Source organism: Leucoraja erinacea, chromosome 19 (genome assembly GCF_028641065.1).
Source record: "Leucoraja erinacea ecotype New England chromosome 19, Leri_hhj_1, whole genome shotgun sequence".
Lineage (NCBI taxonomy): Eukaryota > Metazoa > Chordata > Chondrichthyes > Rajiformes > Rajidae > Leucoraja > Leucoraja erinaceus.
The window spans coordinates 13,517,163-13,537,196 of NC_073395.1; the positions used below are offsets into that span (position 1 = coordinate 13,517,163).

At 41.8% G+C, this 20,034-nt stretch overlaps 1 protein-coding gene across 2 annotated transcripts in view; it reads right to left on the reverse strand.

Annotated features, from left to right (window-relative positions):
* Positions 1-20,034, reverse strand: part of si:ch211-1e14.1 (UPF0606 protein KIAA1549) — a 167,674-nt gene that overhangs the window by 30,635 nt on the left and 117,005 nt on the right. For both annotated transcript variants that reach the window (XM_055650350.1, XM_055650349.1), the window contains exons 9-12: positions 17,887-18,064; positions 14,809-14,993; positions 10,201-10,397; positions 6,715-6,842 (exon numbers count right to left, since the gene is read on the reverse strand). In XM_055650350.1, the coding sequence (XP_055506325.1) occupies positions 6,715-6,842; positions 10,201-10,397; positions 14,809-14,993; positions 17,887-18,064 (688 nt within the window). The remainder of the gene's footprint in view (positions 1-6,714; positions 6,843-10,200; positions 10,398-14,808; positions 14,994-17,886; positions 18,065-20,034) is intronic.

Below are 20,034 nucleotides of genomic sequence, written 5' to 3' on the forward strand. Positions count from 1 at the left end.
CCGTAGTGAGTGGCCCACTCGTCTGTGGGATATGACATCAATATTGCTTCCGGCGTAGCTGTTATGAGGTTAGCCCCGCTGAATTTATTGCTCATAACCTAGGGGGTAGGTACCGTTTCCAAATCAGTTCTATTTCACCCCATTACAGTATATATATATATATATATATATATATATATATATATATATATATATATATATATATATATATATATATATATATACATATATATACATATACACATGTTTCATTCCGACTTATCAAATCTAATCAATTATTCAGTTACACATATTCCTCTCTTTATCTCTTAACTATTTGTAATTGGTTTTAGTATTGTTAAAAGTGAGCTGTTCGTTGAAAGGGTTAACCAGAGTCAGGCTCCTGGAATTAAGCCAGGTGCCTGAGTCTCTTCCCCTCCCCACTCGAGCTGCGAAACCTGTGAGATTACAATGTTATCTACGTTATAACACATATTTATTAATAACAGTTTATGTATTATGTATTAGTATTGTTAGTAATTAGTTAGTAATAATTCTCTATTTACACAATCTATGAAAATCTGTAAGAAGGCCATGTGATGTTTTTCACTCTCTCTCAGCTTCGGCAGATGTGCTTATATCTGTTTTCCTGGTTTAAACATCGGATGTCCTTGAATTAAATTCGAGAGAAGATTATAATGTCTAGACAAGCCTCATGGAAAATCTGCTGCAAATAGCCATTTTTAAATCTTGATGGTATTCACTTTTTACATTTTCTACTAATATTCTTGTTAGGGGAATAAGCACATTAATTAGGTCCTGACGTCTGGTGATCAATCTTCTTCTGCTGCTGCTGCCTTAACAACGATTTCTTTTGCGTATTTAAGAGATTCTAGCGGATTGGTGAATGTTTTTTTTGAGATTCCCTTAAAAGTGATACGCACCCTCGCCGAAAAAAACACACCAGATATGCCCCCCTTAACACCGTAGAGAACTTCTCTGGTCTGTGAGAACTTTCTTCTCTTTAGCACAATCTCATAGGGGTAGTCCCGTAGAAGTTTAATAGAATCATTTCCATATATCATCTTCTCTCCGTATTTATTTTTTTTCAACAGCTCTTCCACTGTTGGGATATCCCGAAGTTTGACTATAATCTGTCGTGGGTAGGCTTGTTCTCCAGTGAATCTTGGCTTGAATCTAGGTACTCGATGTGCTTCTTCAATTACTGGTGCTTCAGGTAAATTGAGTACATGTTTAATTAAATTGGCAGTGAACTCACGGGTGTTTTCCCCCTCAGCTCCCTCTTTCACTCCACGTATTCGTATATTTTGACGTCTTGAGCGAGCTTCTAGATCAACACATTTATCAGATACTTTTGTAAATTGGCTCTTGAGGCTGTCTAATTCTAACTTCATTGCCTCCATTTCTCCAGCCATCTCTTCCACAACAGCTTCCAAATCTTTCACTGCATTTGCATTTGCGGAAATAGTTTCATGCACAGCCTCAAACATCTTTGTGGACTCTTCTGCCACCTTAGTAATTTTCCCCGTGAGCTCTTCTTGCACATCATCAACTTTTTTTTGCAGAGCACCAATGCCCGCGAGTATTTTTTCATTACCAGCATTAATGGATTGTATGTTTTCCATCAAGTTTGAATTTCCAGCTTTCACATCTTCTTTCAAATCTCTTACCGAGTTCTTTAATTCCTCCATTTCAGTTTTCTCCTTTGTGATCAACTCAGTCTTAGATCGTGTAGCCATTCCAGAATCCACTCCAGAGGTTAGTGTTGCAGTTTCTTGGTGTTCTTGAGACTTCAGCAGTTGTTTTGACACTTTCCTCTGAGGGCTCTGACCTGGAGATGTCTTTTTCATTTAAAATCGGTTTCCCTCCGTTAAATCCACGGCGCTTACTGATGACGTCATCAGCACCGCGACATGAAACTCCGGTAAGTCTTTAAGATCGGTCCCGACCTCCAAACCCGATTTTAACGCGAAAAATCGCGATTTTTTCAGCGGAGCTAAAAGATTTGCGACTGCTAGCAAAGCATGCCGCCACCTTATTATTGGAATTAAATGCCTGAAATAATCCAGGGAATTTAACACAAAGGTGAAATGGCTTGTTAAGACAAATGACCTGGGACTGTTTCTGAACTATTCTAATTTTAGGACATAGATGGTAATATCAAACATCAAGGCAGGAGAATTTTAGAAAGATCGAGAAGATTCTTCTTCACATCCAAAAATAATCATGATTTTGATTGTATCAGATCTCCTTCATCCCCACTATATGCAAGTAATTCTGCTGCTTGGGTGAAGTCCATTATGAAACAAAGAAGCACTCTTCATTGCAGTGAGAAATGTGTACAATATGACCTTTGATAAGGTTCCGCATGATAGGCAGCTGTGGAAGGTTAAATCACATTTCATCCAAGGAGAGGACACAGAATAGGCTTCATGGAAGGAAGCAGAGTGGTGATGGAAAGTTGGTTTTGGAATTTGCAAAGCATGATTAATAAGTTTGCATATGACACTAAAGTAAGCGGTATTGCAGACAGTAAAGATGGCTATCAAAAATTACAGCAAGATCTCGGTCAGCTGGGCAAGTGGGTTGAAGAATGGCTAACGGAGTTCAATGCAGAAAAAGTGGGAGGTATGGCATTTTGGGAAGTTAAACAAGGGCAGGACCTTCACCGTGATTAGTACGGTTTGGGGAGTGTTGTAGAGCAGAGGGATCTAGAAGTTCAGGCACATAGTTCCTTGAAAGTGGCTTCACAGGTAGATAGGGTGGTAAGAAGGCTTTTGGTCTTCATCACTTTGGTCTGCATCAGTCAGGGATCTGAGAGTACAGAAGTTGCAATTCTACAAGACATTGGCGAGGCCAGATAGGTAGACAAAAATGCTGGAGAAACTCAGCGGGTGAGGCAGCATCTACGGAATGAAGGAATAGGTTGTGTTTCGAGACACTTCTTCAGACTGATGTGGGGGTGGGGGGGCAGTGAGAGAGGAGGTTATTGTGTTCAGGTTTGCTCATTCTGCTATAGGAAGGATGTCATTATACTTTAAAGGGCGGAGAGAGATTTACAAGGATGTTGCCAGGACTCGAGAACCTGAGCTATAGGGAAAGATTGGGCACGCTTTGACATTATTACATGGAGCGCCTAAGGGGTGATCTTATAGAGGTGCATAAAATCTTGAGGGGAATTGATAGGGGATGGGAATCAAAAACCAAAGGGTTTAAGGTGAGAGGGGAAAGATTTAATACTAACCCGAGGGGCACCTTTTTCACACAGAGGGCAGTGGGTATAGAAAATTAACTGCTAGTGGAGGTTGATGAGGTAGGTATAATAACAACATTTAAAGGACACTTGGACGGGTACATAGGTTTGAGAGATATGGGCCAAATACAGGCAAAGACTAGCTCAGATGGGGCATCTTGGTCAGCAGGACGTGTTGAGACGTAGGTTACACAAAAAGGCTGGAGAAACTCAGCGGGTGCAGCAGCATCTATGGAGCGAAGGAAATAGGCAACGTTTCGGACCGAAACCCTTCTTCAGACTGATCGGGGGCGGGGGTGGGTGGGGACAAGAAAGGGAAAAGGAGGAGGAGCCCGAAGGCTGGGGGATGGGAGGAGACAGCAGGGGGGCTGAGGAAGGGGAGGAGACAGCAAGGACTAACAAAATTGGGAGAATTCGATGTTCATGCCCCCGGGGTGCAGACTCCCCAAACGGAATATGAGGTGCTGTTCCTCCAATTTCCGGTGCTGTTCGCTGTGGCCATGGAGGAGACCCAGGACAGAGAGGTCGGAGACGGAGTGGGAGGGGGAGTTGAAGTGCTGAGCCACCGGGAGGTCAGCTTGGTTATTGCGGACCGAGCGGAGGTGTTCGGCGAAACGATCGCCCAACCTCCGCTTGGTCTCACCGATATAGATCTGCTGACATCTAGAGCAGCGGACGCAATAGATGAGGTTGGAAGAGATGCAGGTAAACCTCTGTCGCACCTGGAACGATTGCTTGGGTCCTTGAACGGAGTCGAGGGGGGAGGTAAAGGGACAAGTGTTGCATCTCTTGCGGTTGCAAGGGAAAGTGCCCGGGGAGGGGGTGGACCGAGAGGGAAGGGAAGAATTGACAAGGGAGTTATGGAGGGAGCGGTCTTTGCGGAAGGCAGATATGGGGGGGGATGGGAAGATGTGGCGAGTGGTGGGGTCACGTTGGAGGTGGCGAAACTGACGGAGGATTACTTTTTGTATGTGACGGCTGGTGGGGTGAAAGGTGAGGACTAGGGGGACTCGGCCCTTGTTGCGAGTGCGGGGATGGGGAGAGAGAGCAGTGTTGCGGGGTATGGAAGAGACCCTGGTGCGAGCCTTGCTGTCTCCTCCCCTTCCTCAGCCCCCCTGCTGTCTCCTCCCATCCCCCAGCCTTCGGGCTCCTCCTCCTTTTCCCTTTCTTGTCCCCACCCACCCCCGCCCCCGATCAGTCTGAAGAAGGGTTTCGGCCCGAAACGTTGCCTATTTCCTTCGCTCCATAGATGCTGCTGCACCCGCTGAGTTTCTCCAGCCTTTTTGTGTAACCTTCGATTCTCCAGCATCTGCAGTTCCCTCTTAAACACTGTGTTGAGACGTAGGGCTGTTTGACTCTATGACTCTCGCAGGAGCAGATGATGTTTACTGTAGTATCCACTGAACAAATTAATGTTCTGCACACCTTGCATATTAAGCAACTCCCTGGGAATAATAAAATTTGCACTTGTTCCCAGACCTGAAGAACCTGATCTTCAGAATTCTACAGAAATGAGTGGATGTGCTCATCAGATAGGTGACTAAACTTCAACGATTCAAATATAAATGGGTAGAAAGGAGGTCCCACAAGAAATGGGAGTACTTCTGCAACCAGAATTCACTTCTGACCACTGGTGCTGTCTGAATGGAGTTTGCAAATTCTCTCAGTGACAGTGTAGGTTTCCTCAGGTTGCTACTGCTTTCTTCCACATCCGAACGATGCATTGCTTGGTTGGAGAATTGGCCATTATAAATTCTACCAGCAGAGGTGAATAGCGGGGAAAAAAACTTGCGTAGGGTTGGAGGCGAGGTGTTGTTAATGGGTATGTGTGAGAGAATTACTTACAGGGAAATACATTGGGGAATGTGATTGTTCTGACAGCAGAGGCTCAGTGGGTTTATGCGTGCTCTCTTCTTGTCAGCATGGGAATAATGAAGCATGCAAACAATGTTTTGGTATCTGGGTCCAATATTGAATATGTAAATAGAAACATCCACAGATCAGAAGAGCTACGAGAGGGAATTCTTCAGAGGCAAAGGAGCAGAGATGCCAGGCAACAAAAGTAGTTAGACTGCCAGAAGTACAGTGGTCTGAGAGTTAGTCATGCAAATTACGGTTACTTCAACCATTCTTAAATGATAGATTTTTACCAAATTAATCCATGGAGATACATTGATTGACATTGAGGTTTCATTGCACGATTATGCTTGGACTGAAATCAATAGTTCTGCAACCCAATCAACTACAATAACAACTTCAAACAGCCAGAGGGCACCAGTAGGCTTTTAAACATTGAGCACTCTGAACCTATGCAGATTTTCTTGGTACAGGTTTAAACATGGTATCTGGTTTCCATGGCAACCACCACCAAACATTTCAACACAAACCTTCAAAGGCCTTAGAATAAATGTTTTCAAGGGATTCCTTTTCTTCACTGATTTTCAATTTCTGTGATAACAGAACGCTGTAAAAATATTACCATCTATGGCTTCTGAGGTATACTTGTTTTTCAGAAAATATTCTGGATACATGATGACACTATCATAATATAGGACACACATGGCAAACATGATAATTTAATTTTGGTTCACTGATCCTTTAAGAAAATATGCTGCACTCTTTCCATATCATTGCTCAAATACATTTAAGCCCATCAGGCATGCCCTTCTATCTCACTTCCTCACAATTTCTTTGTACCTTTTCTCTCACACACGCCCATTAATCCATGTTAACTTTCCAGCCACTTAAGAGATCATTTATATTAGTCAATTAACCTATTAATCAGGGACGTGAATGAAAATGTAATACCTGAAGAAACCCACTCAATCATCGGGAGAACAGGCAAACCCCAATCAGACAATGTCAAGGTCAGGATGGAAGTTGGGAATTGTGCAGCAGTTGCACTAACTGCTGAACTGTGACAATCCCTTTAGAAAATGCTATTGTGATATATTAATTATAACAAAAGTAGAGCACTTATTTCTGAAACATCAAAACTTGAAAAAACAATGCTTCCAAAATAGTATAGCATAGATCGTTTCGTTACATTCCTCATATACTTTAAAAGGTTAAGCAACAATGCTGTATGTCAGCATCCTTCCAATAACAAAGCCAGGGTAATTGTTTAATGATATTGGAACCACTCATTGCCTATGGCTGCAAGATTGCTGTCTTTGTTTTATTGCTTATACATTGTTTGCATTTGCTCAATCTTTGGTTAAGAATGTAAAGACAAGGAACTGCAGATGCTGGTCTACAATAGAAGACAAAATGCGGGAGTAACTCAGCAGGTCAGGGATCATCACTGGAGAATATGGATCGGTGACGTTTCAAGTCAGAACCCTTGTTCAGATGAACTGTTACTGAAGTCGTCCGAAGAAGGGCTCCGACTTTAATTATATTTAAAAAAATGTTCATACACAAATTTGTATTGTATTGCTAATAAATTAGAGGATACAAACCATTTCTGATCGCCATGTGTCTATTGCCACCGCTATTAGGAATTGCAGTGTTTTTTGGAATATCTTCAACAGATTCTCTGCCACTCGATTGCTCACTGGCTGTGGACTCAGCTTCTGAAGGTGAAACTCTACACAAACAGACAATGCTTTTTAGACAACATTTGAATTGCATTATTCAAAACACCACTAATTAATGTGCCTTTCCCAAGGTTTACTTGAGACATGTTTCACATAAATTCACTGAAAATCATGCTAGTTTTGAAACTTTTTTTTGAATATACATAGGTTTCCAGGATAGGTAGTCATACAATTGAAATTAACCATGAGGCTGGAGTTTGCATCAGAGAATCCGGAGGAAGATTCTTGAATATCAATCAAGTTTTATTTATAGTCCTATTTTCGCTTGACAATCAATTGGTGCATCTTGACTATAGTGGAACAGGAGCAGTTATATTGACATAATTTCCATAATATTGATAATAAATGCAAATTAAAACAGTTATGACATCCGGACATTGAAAATAAGGAACTCTTAACTTGACTTGGAGATTGGTTTAAAAATGTCACATTGTTAGTTGTAATTGTGATGCAGAGGAGATTCTCCACACAAATATATAATAATGAATACATAGCAATTAGTACGTTGACAGTCACTTCATAGTGGAATGATCCACTTGTCAAAATCATCATTTTAGTTTTTAGTTTAGAGATGCAACGTGCAAACGGGACCTTCAGCCCGCGCCGACCAGTGATCCCAGCACATTTACACTAGGGGACAATTTACACAATTATACCAAGCCAATTAACCTACAAATCGGGATTCACCTGGAGAAAACCCACACGGAGAGAACATACAAACTCCATATAGCAGCTGTAATCAGGATCGAACCAGCAATCTCTGGTACTGCAAGGCAGCAACTCTACCGCAGCACCACTGCTTTTTCTTGCGGTGTTCTTTTTTGAAAAATGGGAAAGAGGAAGGGATTGCACTAAGGATCTGAGGATTAAAACCAGCATAGAACACCAGGCTTCAGGTTCAAAGAGAAATTGACCGTAATCTGCACATGACAGGTATGGAATATTTAAGATTTCTTGTATGTATGGAGAAGCCAAATAATCAACTCGGACATTCATGTCTCCTTTTCTATACATCAACCTTAAATTCAGCAGGATCGTCATGCACTAGATATATTACAGTCAGCTGGGGCTGCAAACATAGGATTTAGCATTTTTCAGGGCAAGAAGCACAGGAAGGCTATACAGGGAGGATTTTAGGTGTTATGAGGATGGCAGGACATGCTTGCAGCTGAGTGTTAAATAAATCTTCATCCATCAGCTAGAACCATTATCTGGATCTGCAATGATTGCAGACTGAGTACGAAAACCTGCACAATAATGTGTGGTAATTGGACAACATAATGAAAAAAGTATACTGGTTAAATTGTAAAGCACATTACAAATAGAAAAAAAAGTTAAAGGATTTTTAACACCAAGTTGCACATTCATGATTAATACATTCATGATTAATATCCACTGAAATTTATTTTGAGTAAGAATGGCTTACTCTTTCCTTTCGTAAGAATTTTTCTTTCTTTCCTTATTCTCTATTGCCTGAGATGAAGATTTGCATTGGATTTGGTCAATACTTCCCCGCTGTGCAAAAGCAAATCTACTTACAAACCCACATACTCCCATAGCTATCTGGACTACACTTCTTCCCACCCTGCTTCCGGTAAGAACTCTATCCCCTACTCACAATTCCTCTGTCTACACTGCATGAGCACCTGTTCCAAACCAGGGCATCGAAGATGTCCTCATTTTTTGGGGAACGGGGGTTCCCCTCTTCTGCTATAAATGAGGCTCTCACCAGGGTCTCCTCTATATCCCGCAGCTCCGCTCTCACTCTCCATCACCCTACTCGCAACAAGGACAGAGTCCCCCTTGTCCTCACCTTCCACCTCCACCCGTCGCATGCAACTTATAATCCTCCGACATTTTCGCCACCTCCAACGGGATCCCACCACTGGCCACATCTTCCCATCTTTCCTTTCTGCTTTCCGTAGAGATTGTTCCCTCCTTAACTCTCTGGTCAATTCGTCCCTTTCCGCCCAAACCACTCCCTCCCCTGATACTTTCCCTTGAAATCGCAGGAAATACTACACTTGTCACTTTACCACCCCCCCGACTCCATCCAAGGACCCAAGCAGTCTTTCCAGGTGAGGCAGAGGTTCCCCTGCATCTCCTCCAACCTCATGTATTGCATCCGCTGCTCTAGATGTCAGCTGATCTACATCGGCGATTCCAAGCGCAGGCTTGGCAATCGCTTCGCCCAACACCTTCGCTCGGTTCGCACTAACCAACCTGATCTCCCGGTGGCTCAACACTTCAACTCCCCGTCCCATTCCAAATCCAACCTTCCTGTACCGGGCCTCCTCCATGGCCAGTGAGTCCCACCGCAAATTGGAGGAACAGCACCTCATATTTTGCTTGGGTAGTTTACACCCCAGCGGTATGTTGGGATGTAATGTTAAAATTGTACAAGGCATTGGTGAGGCCAATTCTGGAGTATGGTGTACAATTTTGGTCGCCTAATTATAGGAAGGATGTCAACAAAAAAAGAGAGTACAGAGGAGATTTACTAGAATGTTGCCTGGGTTTCAACAACTAAGTTACAGAGAAAGGTTGAACAAGTTAGGGCTTTATTCTTTGGAGCGCAGAAGGTTAAGGGGGGACTTGATAGAGGTTTTTAAAATGATGAGAGGGATAGACAGAGTTGACGTGGAAAAGCTTTTCCCACTGAGAGTAGGGAAGATTCAAACAAGGGGACATGACATGAGAATTAAGGGACTGAAGTTTAGGGGTAACATGAGGGGGAACTTCTTTACTCAGAGAGTGGTAGCTGTGTGGAATGAGCTTCCAGTGAAGGTGGTGGAGGCAGGTTCGTTTTTATCATTTAAAAAATAAATGGATAGTTATATGGATGGGAAGGGAATGGAGGGTTATGGTCTGAGCGCAGGTATATGGGACTAGGGGAGATTATGTGTTCGGCACGGACTAGAAGGGTCGAGATGGCCTGTTTCCGTGCTGTAATTGTTATATGGTTATATGGTATGAACATTGACTTCTCCAATTTCAGAAAATCCTTGCTTTCTCCTTCCTTCCCCTCCCCTTCCCAGCTCTCCCACATCCTACTGTATCTGCCTCTTCCTTTCTTTTTACCGCCCCCCCCCCCCCCCGACATCAGTCTGAAGAAGGGTCTCGACCCAAAATGTTACCTATTCCTTCGCTCCATAGATGCTGCCTCACTCGTTGAGTTTCTCCAGCTTTTTTGTCTACCTGCTGACAACACAGCCATTTTTCATTTTGTCAGGCCAAGCAAGGCACAAACTCAAATAAAATTGCAACTTTCATCACATCAATTAATTTGAAGGAACAAATATTTCTGTTGTTGAGTGGTTAATGCTCTGTGTCATAGTGCACACTTACCTACTTCTCTGTCTAAGCCCTTTGGAGAGTTTGACTGCCTTTGGCTGAGGACTGGATACATCACCGTTCTCAGATGGCGAGTTGTCTTTTGCTGAGGGAAGTGGCAGACCTTCGTGGATGACCAGTATGTCATCTTTACCATGTTGCCCAATATGCTGCTTGGCAAAGTCAAAGCCTTTAACACTTGGTATTTGCAGCTGAGGAGATAAATATACGATTTATTACGCAGTGAAACAGATTTTTACAGATTCACATCTTTTAAAGAAGCCTCTTTGATGTACTGTGTTACAACACAGCACAAGCTTATACACTGCTTGTGACAAATTCTGCCTTTTCAAAAAATATGTTAGTCTGAGGGACTCCAATGAGGTAAATGGCAGATCAGGACCGCTCTCTAGGTGATAGGATGGTTCAGTTGCCTAATAACAGTTGGGAAGAAATTGTCTTTGAATCTGGAGGTTTGCATGTTCACACTTTTGTACCTATTGCCTGATGGGAGCGGGAGTGGCCTGTGTCCCTTTTAATGCTGGTTGCCTTGCCAAGGCAGCAAGAAGTGTAGATGTGGTCAATGGGAAGAAGGTTGGCATGCGTGATAGTCTAGATTGCGTCCACAATTCTCTGCAATTTATTGCAGTCTTGGATGGAGCTCTCCCCAAACCATGCTGTGATGCAACCTGATAAAATGCTTTCTACGACGCATCTACAGAAGTTGGTGAGAGTGGTTGGGGATATGTCGAACTTCCTAAGCCTTCTTAGGAAGTAGAGTCATCGGTGTGCTTTCTTGGCCATTGCTTCAATATGGCTGGTCCAGTTATGACTCCTGATCTCATCATTGCCTTGATATAAGTGAGTGAAATGAGTGATGGTGCTTGATTTTAATGTGGTATCCAACCAAGCATAGTCAGGGAGCCCTGTCAGGTAAACCTGAAGTCGAGCACTTTGAGCAGCAGAGTAGTGCAGCTATTAGAACGGCTGCCTTACAGCTCCAGAGACAGGCTTTATACTGACCTTGGGTGCTGTTAGTGTAGAGTTTCCTGTGACAAAGTCATTTTCACCTGGTTCTTTGGTTTCCTCCCACATCCCAAAGGCATGCTCATGGGTTAATTCTCTATCATAAATTACCTATTGTGTAGAAAGGCGTGCAAAAAATCAGAAGAGACATTGAGGGCTAAATGAGGGAGAATAAGTTACAGGGATGGAAGGGGAGGGATGGAACTGATAAGATTGCTCTGCTGGAGCCAACATGATGCTGATGGGCAATACCCTCCTTGTGTGTCATGATAAGTATTCAAGTAGCGAAGGGGAAAATACTCCATGGTTGCAGTGGCACTATTCACAAAGGAAGATGGATGTGGTTGTTTTAGGTCGGTTACATTGGCCTTCTATGCAAAACACAAATCCTGAAAACTGAATTTGAAAAAAAAGCTTTTTGTTATATCTAATGAATAGGAAGAAAGAATAGCAAAAAAACAATTGTTTTCACAGACCTTTGAGTATAATGCAGAATAAATTAGGCAACATTAGCAGCCAGCTTCATTTGGTTGGCCTAATGTATAATTTTGAAGTTCAGTGACAAGAATTTGAAAGACCTTTTAGATGAATATAAATGAAAGCAGTGAAAGCTCAGGCAAACTGGCATTATCCTTCAATGCTTTTATTTTAGCTAAAGCAAGACAACTTACATTTGCTAAAATAAAAGGATCAATTGATTGAAGGATAAAGCATTCATGTTTATTCATTTGATAATTTGAAGTATTTTCAAAGCAACGCTTTAAAAGCGTATCTCTTGCTGACAGCACTGTGACCTTATTTAATTTACTCCATTACTCATTAGACCATCCTTGGTGTTGTCAGACAGGTTTGAGAAAAGTTGATATTTATCTATTTTGACAAAGCGGAAAAGATTGCTGTCTAATGTCAATGCTAGGACTACACTGGACTACATTGGCACTGCATTCTCTGTACTGAAGTGTCATGGGGCCAGACATAATTTATCTTCCTTTTTATTTCAGGATGGTGTAATGCCTTACCAATTGCAAGATTCAACCAACATCTTTTTAAGCAGCTAGAGACATTACTATTCCTTAAGGGCCTGTCCCGCTTACGTGTTCTTGGCACGCAAATTACGCGGCCGAGATGATCCCGCAAAGGTCGGGCGCGATTACATGCGTACGCACAGCTGTCTGGAGTGCGTAACGTCATTTGAAGATGGACATGAAGCTGGAGCAACTCAGCGGGACCGGCAGCATCTCTCGAGAGAAGCAATGGGTGACTTTTTTGTGTCAAGACTCTTCTTCAGTCTGAAAAGAAGAGTCTTGACCCGAAACGTCACCCATTGCTTCTCTTGAGAGATGCTGCTGGTCCCGCTGAGCTACTCCTGCATTTTGTGTCTATCTTCAATTTTCTTGGCCCCGTTCTGGGAATAGAAGTGGGGGCGGATCCGGACCGAAAACGGCGAGAGCCCCAGGCCGAGTTCGGTGATCGTTTGCCTGCTTTTGCTGCTGTTGAAGGTGAGACGTTGCGTCGCGTCAAGGTCTCGGGCCTGTATCACTTTGGCCGTCAGTTCCGCGACAGGCCGTTGGCGCGCGAAGATTCCGTTCACTACAAAAATTTCAGAGCCCCGCGCGATGTCGCGCACAACCACATACCGCTTCCGCTTCTAAGTGGGGCCGGCCATACGATGCCCGTGCGCCTCAACGCGACCACGAGGTTGCTAATTTGCGTGCCAAGGACACGTAAGTGGGACAGGCCCTTTAGGCAATGCACATCATTCCTTCCTGCACTAGATATACATTAGCAAACATCAAAGCTTTGTGCATCTGCCCGGCAATTAAGTGTACATACATTTTAAGCCAGGGAAACACAGTTTAGCTGGGTGAATAAGTTGATAACATGACAGTTACACTACACAGATTATGTGCTAATCTTTCCTGCATTCATACCACCTTAAGCTTTTATCAACAAACATTTAACATTTTAATATTAAGGGGAATTGACATAGAGAGAAACTATAGTCAATGTTGTGAAATTGAATAGCGAATAGCATGGTATAAAATTGAAGGTAGATCTATCAGGAGTAAAATTAAGAGGCACCTTAATGCAGAGGGAGGCAAAAGTTTGTAACTTTCTTTTGCAACACCAAGTTCGTTTACTGATTTTAAATATGGAATAGTTGCTAAGAGATATAGGAAAAAAGGTAGATGTGAAATTAAGTCCCAGTTGAACCAAGTTCTCATTGAGGTGGAATTAGCTCCTGAAGCTACTCCCCTTTCCTGTTTGCATGCATCCACAATTTCTGCTCGAATTGTTCAAATCAATAAAAATACTTCTCATTCGAATACCTCCTTGCAAACAAGGACTTCATTATCCTTTTAATCCCTCCATTTGGCTGGTACAAACGTAATTTGGAAACATGAGATCTATTACTTTATAACAAAATATCCTTTCTATTATTGATGACTTGCATTATCTAAGAGTTGCTAGGTTATACTGCCAGCAGAAGCAGGGCTTATTCCCATTTTGAGTATTCATATTCCACATTTGTGATGTAAGCAAAACGCCTTTAAGAAGTAGCACCATTCTGTTGACTATGTAAAAGACAGCTACATTTTTCATCAGCATGGACTGGATTTTCTTTCGTTAGTTAATATTTCCCTTTTCCATCATGCAAGTCAAATCACCAAATTCAACTTTCTTCAAACAGCGTTCTTTTGAGGTCAAAACATTTGTGGATAAATTACTCCATTCAGTTCCAAGAAAGCACACAGGTTGATTCAACCACTGAAACAAAACTACTGCAAATGATGGAATCTGAATTAAAAATAGAAGGCTTTGTAAATAATCAGATTAAGCAGGTCTGTGGAGAGTAACAGAGTTTATCTTTTTACCTTGATAATCTTTTCGTTATTGTTCCACTGCTATTCTCATCACAATAACCTTAATTTAGCTGAAATGGATTTATGTTGCATGGATAGATGAGGCAGCATGAGCAAAACAGCCTCTCATTGTATCCTTCAATCGTAGTTAAAATGCCCCATGCCTCTACTCGTAATTTTGCTGTTGAAATTATTACCATATCCTTTTTTTATGATTAATCCAAACTACAAAATTGATTTTTCTTTTTCCTTAAAATCTGAGGTAGAAATCATCTAAATACTTTGCAGTTTTTAGTTTAGAGAATACAGCGTGAAAACAGGTCCTTCGGCCCATTAAGTCTGCGCCGACCAGTGATCCCCGCACGCTATCTATCCTACACACGCTAGGGACAATTTACAATTATACCAAGCCAATTAGCCTACAAAACCTGTACGTCTTTGGAGTGTGAGAGTAAACCGGATATCCCAGAGAAAACCCACGCAGATCACGGTGAGAAGGTACAAATAACGTACAGACAGCACCCGTAGTCAGGATCAAACCTGGGTCTCTGTAAGATGTAAGGTGGCAACTCTACTTGCTGTAAGGCGGCTGCACCACTGTGCCGCCCTACACTTCCTTACAAACAACATCAAGTTCTTTTCATTCCAACCAATGTCCTAGACCAAGTGCTCTGCTTTTTAAACAGAATCCTTACCTTAAAAAACCAACAAACTTCGATTTAGAATTTCTTACTTTTTGCCGCTGTTGAATATTGCTCATGGTGTCTGGTTGAAACTCCAGCTTGTCTGTTCGGCAGAACTTCCAGTACAGAATCACGATGATGGTGATGACCACAATCACAGGTACCAGCACTGCCACAATGATCCACAATTTCTTATTTTCTTCAGTTGGGATTGAGGTGGCCACTCTCTCCACAGCTACAAAAGAAGAAACACAACAAATTGTGCCACCAGAACAATACTCTAAAAAGTATTAACTCTCTTTTATAAAGCCAATAGATTATTTGATAAAGCTCACACTGGAATGATTACTTCATGTTTGGACACTTGCTTTTAGCACAATTAATCGAGTTAAACAATATAGATACTGCACACACTGGAACCAGTACAGAAGGACACCTGGACACTGTGGTTTTACTGGACAGATAATCAGAATTAGCAGAATGTCTCCCCCCTTATTCATTTTGTGACATACATAGATGGCACAGTTATGCAGTAATTAGCTATACTGCCTCCCAGCTCCTGGCATCCATATTGGATCCTAATCTTGTCTGCGCAGAGTTTGTAATATTCTTCTAATGACCACGTGGGTTTCCAGCAGGTGCTCTGGCTTCCATCCCCATCCCAAATATGTGGTGATAGGCTAATTACCTACTGTAAATTATCATTTAAGTTTAGCTATGTGGCAAAAATAATATTTTTAAAAATTGATCTCCATATAAAAGAAAAAAAATTGCAGGGAAATGTGGGAGGAATGGAACTAATGGGATTTCTATGCAATTGATAGGAACATTATATCTAAATATGCAAATTTGTTCATGCCCCACAAAACTCTTGGAGTGGATTTTTGCATTCTCACACCTCATACAAATGCATTATATTCATTTGATTTCTTAATATTTCCAAGATTTCATTTTTGATATATCATAAGAATTTACATTAACAAACCTTGAACAAGATCACAGAATAATTCCAAGAGTGTGTGTTAATCAAATGCAATGCAGCTGGAGGAGGCAGACTGATAAATCTCATCCTTTGCACCATTGAGCTTTCATTGAGGTACATTACAGGAGCAATAAAATGGTGGTAGTAGTGTTGTGAAATGGGTGGGGGCAGGGGGGGAATGGTAAGTTATTCTATGTATATCAAATAGGGTGGATAAAGGAAAAACAATGGATATATGTATTTGCAGCATATTGCCAGAAAGTATTCAATAAGGTGCTATACAAAATGTTAGTGTACAAAGGAAAGAGTGCACAGACTTAAAGTTCACACATTATTTCTCTTTCCGCCTTCTGCAGAGACCGCTCCCTCCATGATTCTTTAGTTCACCACCCCCTGCCCAGGTACTTTCTCTGCAAGCACAGGAGACGTAACACCTATCCCTTTCCCTTCTCCATCGCCTCCAACCAGGAACCTCAGCAGTCCTTCCAGGTGAGACATAGTTTCACATGCACATTCTGTCACCTCATCCACTGCATCCGGTTTTCCTGATATGGCATCCTGTACATCAATGCAACCAAGTATAGACTCGGCAACTGTTTCGCCAAAAACTTGCGCTAAGTCCATCAAGACCTATTCGATCTCCTGGTTGGTAACCATTTTAACTCCTCTTCCCATTCTTATACTGACCTTTCTGTCCTGGGCTTCCTTCGTTGTCAGAACGTGGCCACAAGCAAACTAGAGGAACAGAACCTCATATTCCACTTGAGTAGCTAATTATCCAATGGGATGAACAATGAATTTGCCAATTTAAGATAACTTCTAACAAGTATCTCTCACCCTTCTTCCACCAACCGGCCCCCTCTTTTCCCCACCCTCTCTCCCATGTTCCACCTGGACTCACACCTACTTCTCCCCTTCCCCTCCACCTGCATTCCTTCCTCTAAATTCACAATTCACAACGCCTCAATATTTTTGTCTTACACCTTCTGTCTCTTCATTTCTAACCATTCTTCAACCATCTGCCTATCAAAAACTCTCCTCATCTGTGTTCACCTATTACTTTAGACACAAAAAGCTGGAGTAACTCAGCGGAACAGGCAGCATCTCTGGAGAGAAGGAATGGTTTCTTTCCCTCTTCCTCCTACAATCAATCTGAAGAAGTGTCCAGACCTGAAAAATCACCTATCTTTGTTTTCCAGAGATGCTGCCTGACCCAATGAATTACTCCAGCACTCTTACCTTTAAAAAAAGAACGAAAATAGGGCCAGATTAGCAGTCAATAACTAACGGAATGTTGCAAGGATTAGGTCTATAGCCGCTACCATTTTAATCTATATTAATTACAGATGAAGGAACAGAGTGCATCATAAGTAAGATTTCTGATTAAGCCACCACAGGTAGGTTAGCAAGTTGCACGGCGCCTGTAAAAGGAATATAGTTAAGTGAATGGGCAATGTGTTGGAGGAAGTATAGTACTGGTAAATGCATGGAAGCATGCAAAAGTTAATAATTATTTAAACGGAGTGCAATTAAAATATTTTTCCGAACATAAAGATCCCAAAACACGAGTCACATGAAGTTAGTCTGCAGTTACAGCATTTCAACATTTAAAAATATATATTTCCTGGAGAGTCATGAAATTGATTGGAAGATTCCCTCTGATTTTTCTTCTAATTTCTTCTTTGTTCTTCTACCTCCCTCAACAGCTTAGATTGTGCAGATTTTTTTTTTTTAAAGCACGGATTTCTTATTAACGAACATGTCTGTAAGGACTTCTACTTACTTGGCACACAGATCTAGCACACAAGAGCAGAGGACAACGCACATGAATCTGGCAGACATTCATTGCCTGGAGGGGTGGCACAACAGAAATCAGCAGTGAAACCAGGACATTATTTATCCTGAGAACTTCCCAAGTGAATTAAAGAATCATTAAAACTCAGACCAAGATAAACTAACTCTATAAAGATGAGGACAAAAAACACCCGCATGGCTATAGTTAGATCAAATAGGCTGACTTTTCAGATGTTTAACAGTGATATATTATGGGAATAATTTACTGGATCTGTGCCATCAATTGGCCGTTACTTTTTGTACATTCAGCTGTTCATTCTTCTAGCCTTTGCAAGATAAAAATTAGACTTACGTTGTGCTAATGCACCTTGTATTTGATAGCCTAGAACAATTGCTGCCCTCTGTATATCTACTTTGTTGATGAGGTTGGCTGCTTCATTTGCATCAAGGCGCTCCCCATTCTGCTTCTCCACAAAGTAAATTAGTTCAGCTGGGCTCCCATCACCGGTAACCTTCGTAATATTCACAACCTGCAAAAAAACAGAGATGTGAAGATTTTTCTTAGGCTTGATTTAAAACATGTTTGACCAAAACAGGCAGAACTAATGTTTATTTTCAACAGTAAGAAAAGGAATAGAATGTAAAGGGGTGCAAATAATATGATGGAGGACAGCCCCAACAGCACATGATAAAACAGGAAGATGACTAGTCCATGTCCCCAATAACCCTCACCAGATGCGCCATAGAAAGCATTTTATCTGGATGCATCACAACATGATTTGGGAACAGTGCCACCTCAGACCGCTAGAAATAGCAGAGTTGTGGAAGTTGCCCAGACCATCACGCAAGCCAACCTCCCATCCATTTACTTAATCTATGCCTCATGCTGCTCCAGCAAGGCCACCAGTATAATCAAGGACCAGTCTCACCCCGGTCACTCCCTCTTAACCCATCTTTTATCAGCAAGAGTTATAGAAGTTTGAACACACATACCTCCAAATTGAGGGACAATTTCTTCCCAGGTAACAGAACCGTTATCACACCAGCTAGAGTGTGGTCCTGGCCTCTCATCTACATTATTGTAGACCATTGAACTATGTTCAACTGAACTTTATTTTGCACTAAATGTTGTGGCCTTTATCCTTTAGCTGTACACTGTGGACAGCTTGATTGTAATCATGTATAGTATTTTCTTTGACTGTTTAGCACCCAGCAAAAGCTTTTCACTGTACCTCGGTACACGTGACAATAATAAACTAAACTGAACTGGTAAATCTTGAATTTGTGGTCAGTTGTGAAGACAAGTGCATACCACCACTTAAAAGAAGTAGCTTGTACTACTTGTGATCCATGAGGAACTGATTTTCACTTACCCCTTTTGAATTGCAATCAGATTAACCTGCTGTCAGATTAACACTAGGAAATTAGAGATCATTAAATAATAGAGTATAATTAGTATATAATTCTATTGTGTAGGAAGGAACTGCAGATACTAGTTTAAACCCAACGTAGACACATAATGCTGGAGTAACTCAGTGGGCCAGGCAGTATCTCTGGAGAGAAGGAATGGGTGACTTTTCGGGTCGAGACCCTTCAGATAGATGTCAGGGTAGAGGAAGATACATAGATAAGGAAGTGTGAAGGGGGAGGAATGGAGAGAGAGAGAGAAAGTAAGGTTAGGGAAATCAATGTTCATACTGCTGGGCTGTAAGCTGCCCAAGCGAAATATGAGGTGCAGTTCCTCCAATTTGTGCTGGGCCTCACTCTGACAACAATGGAGGAGGCCCAGGACAGAAAGGTCAGCGTGGGAATGGGATGGGGAGTTAAAGTGTTTATACCATTGAAATTCAAGAATTACCATTGGCCACTTTAAGCCATAATGCTTCTTCGCAAACCTGACGCCATTTTTGCATCAGAAGTGCAAGAGATGGCATCTTTCTCCATGCAACACTCCTCCAGAAGCGTGTATCATTCGTTATTCATCATTGTGGGGCTAAATTGTGGAACTCATTGCCCAACAGCATTCTGGGAATATCCCCATCAAAAAACTTCAAAGGTTCAAGAAAGCAAATACATCAAGGGCAGTCAGCGATGGGCAACAAATGCGACATATCCATCAACAGCCAGATCTCAAAATGTTTAAAAAAAAACAGCTATGCCTTAAGGTCATAAGGATTAGTAGAATAAGGCCATTTGACCCATCAAGTCCACTCCACTATTCAACCATGGCTGATCTACCTCTCCCTCCTAACTACATTTTCCTGTCTTCTCCCCATAACCTGTACTAATCAAGAATATATTAGATTAGATTAGATTCCTTTATTGTCATTCAGACCTTTCGGTCTGAACGAAATTATGTTGCCTGCAGTCATACACAGAACCAATAAAAACAAAACATACAATAAACACATATTAACATCCACCACAGTGAGTTCACCAAGCATATCCTCACTGTGATGGAGGCAAAGTCTTAGTCTCCGTCTCTTCCCTCCTTGTTCTC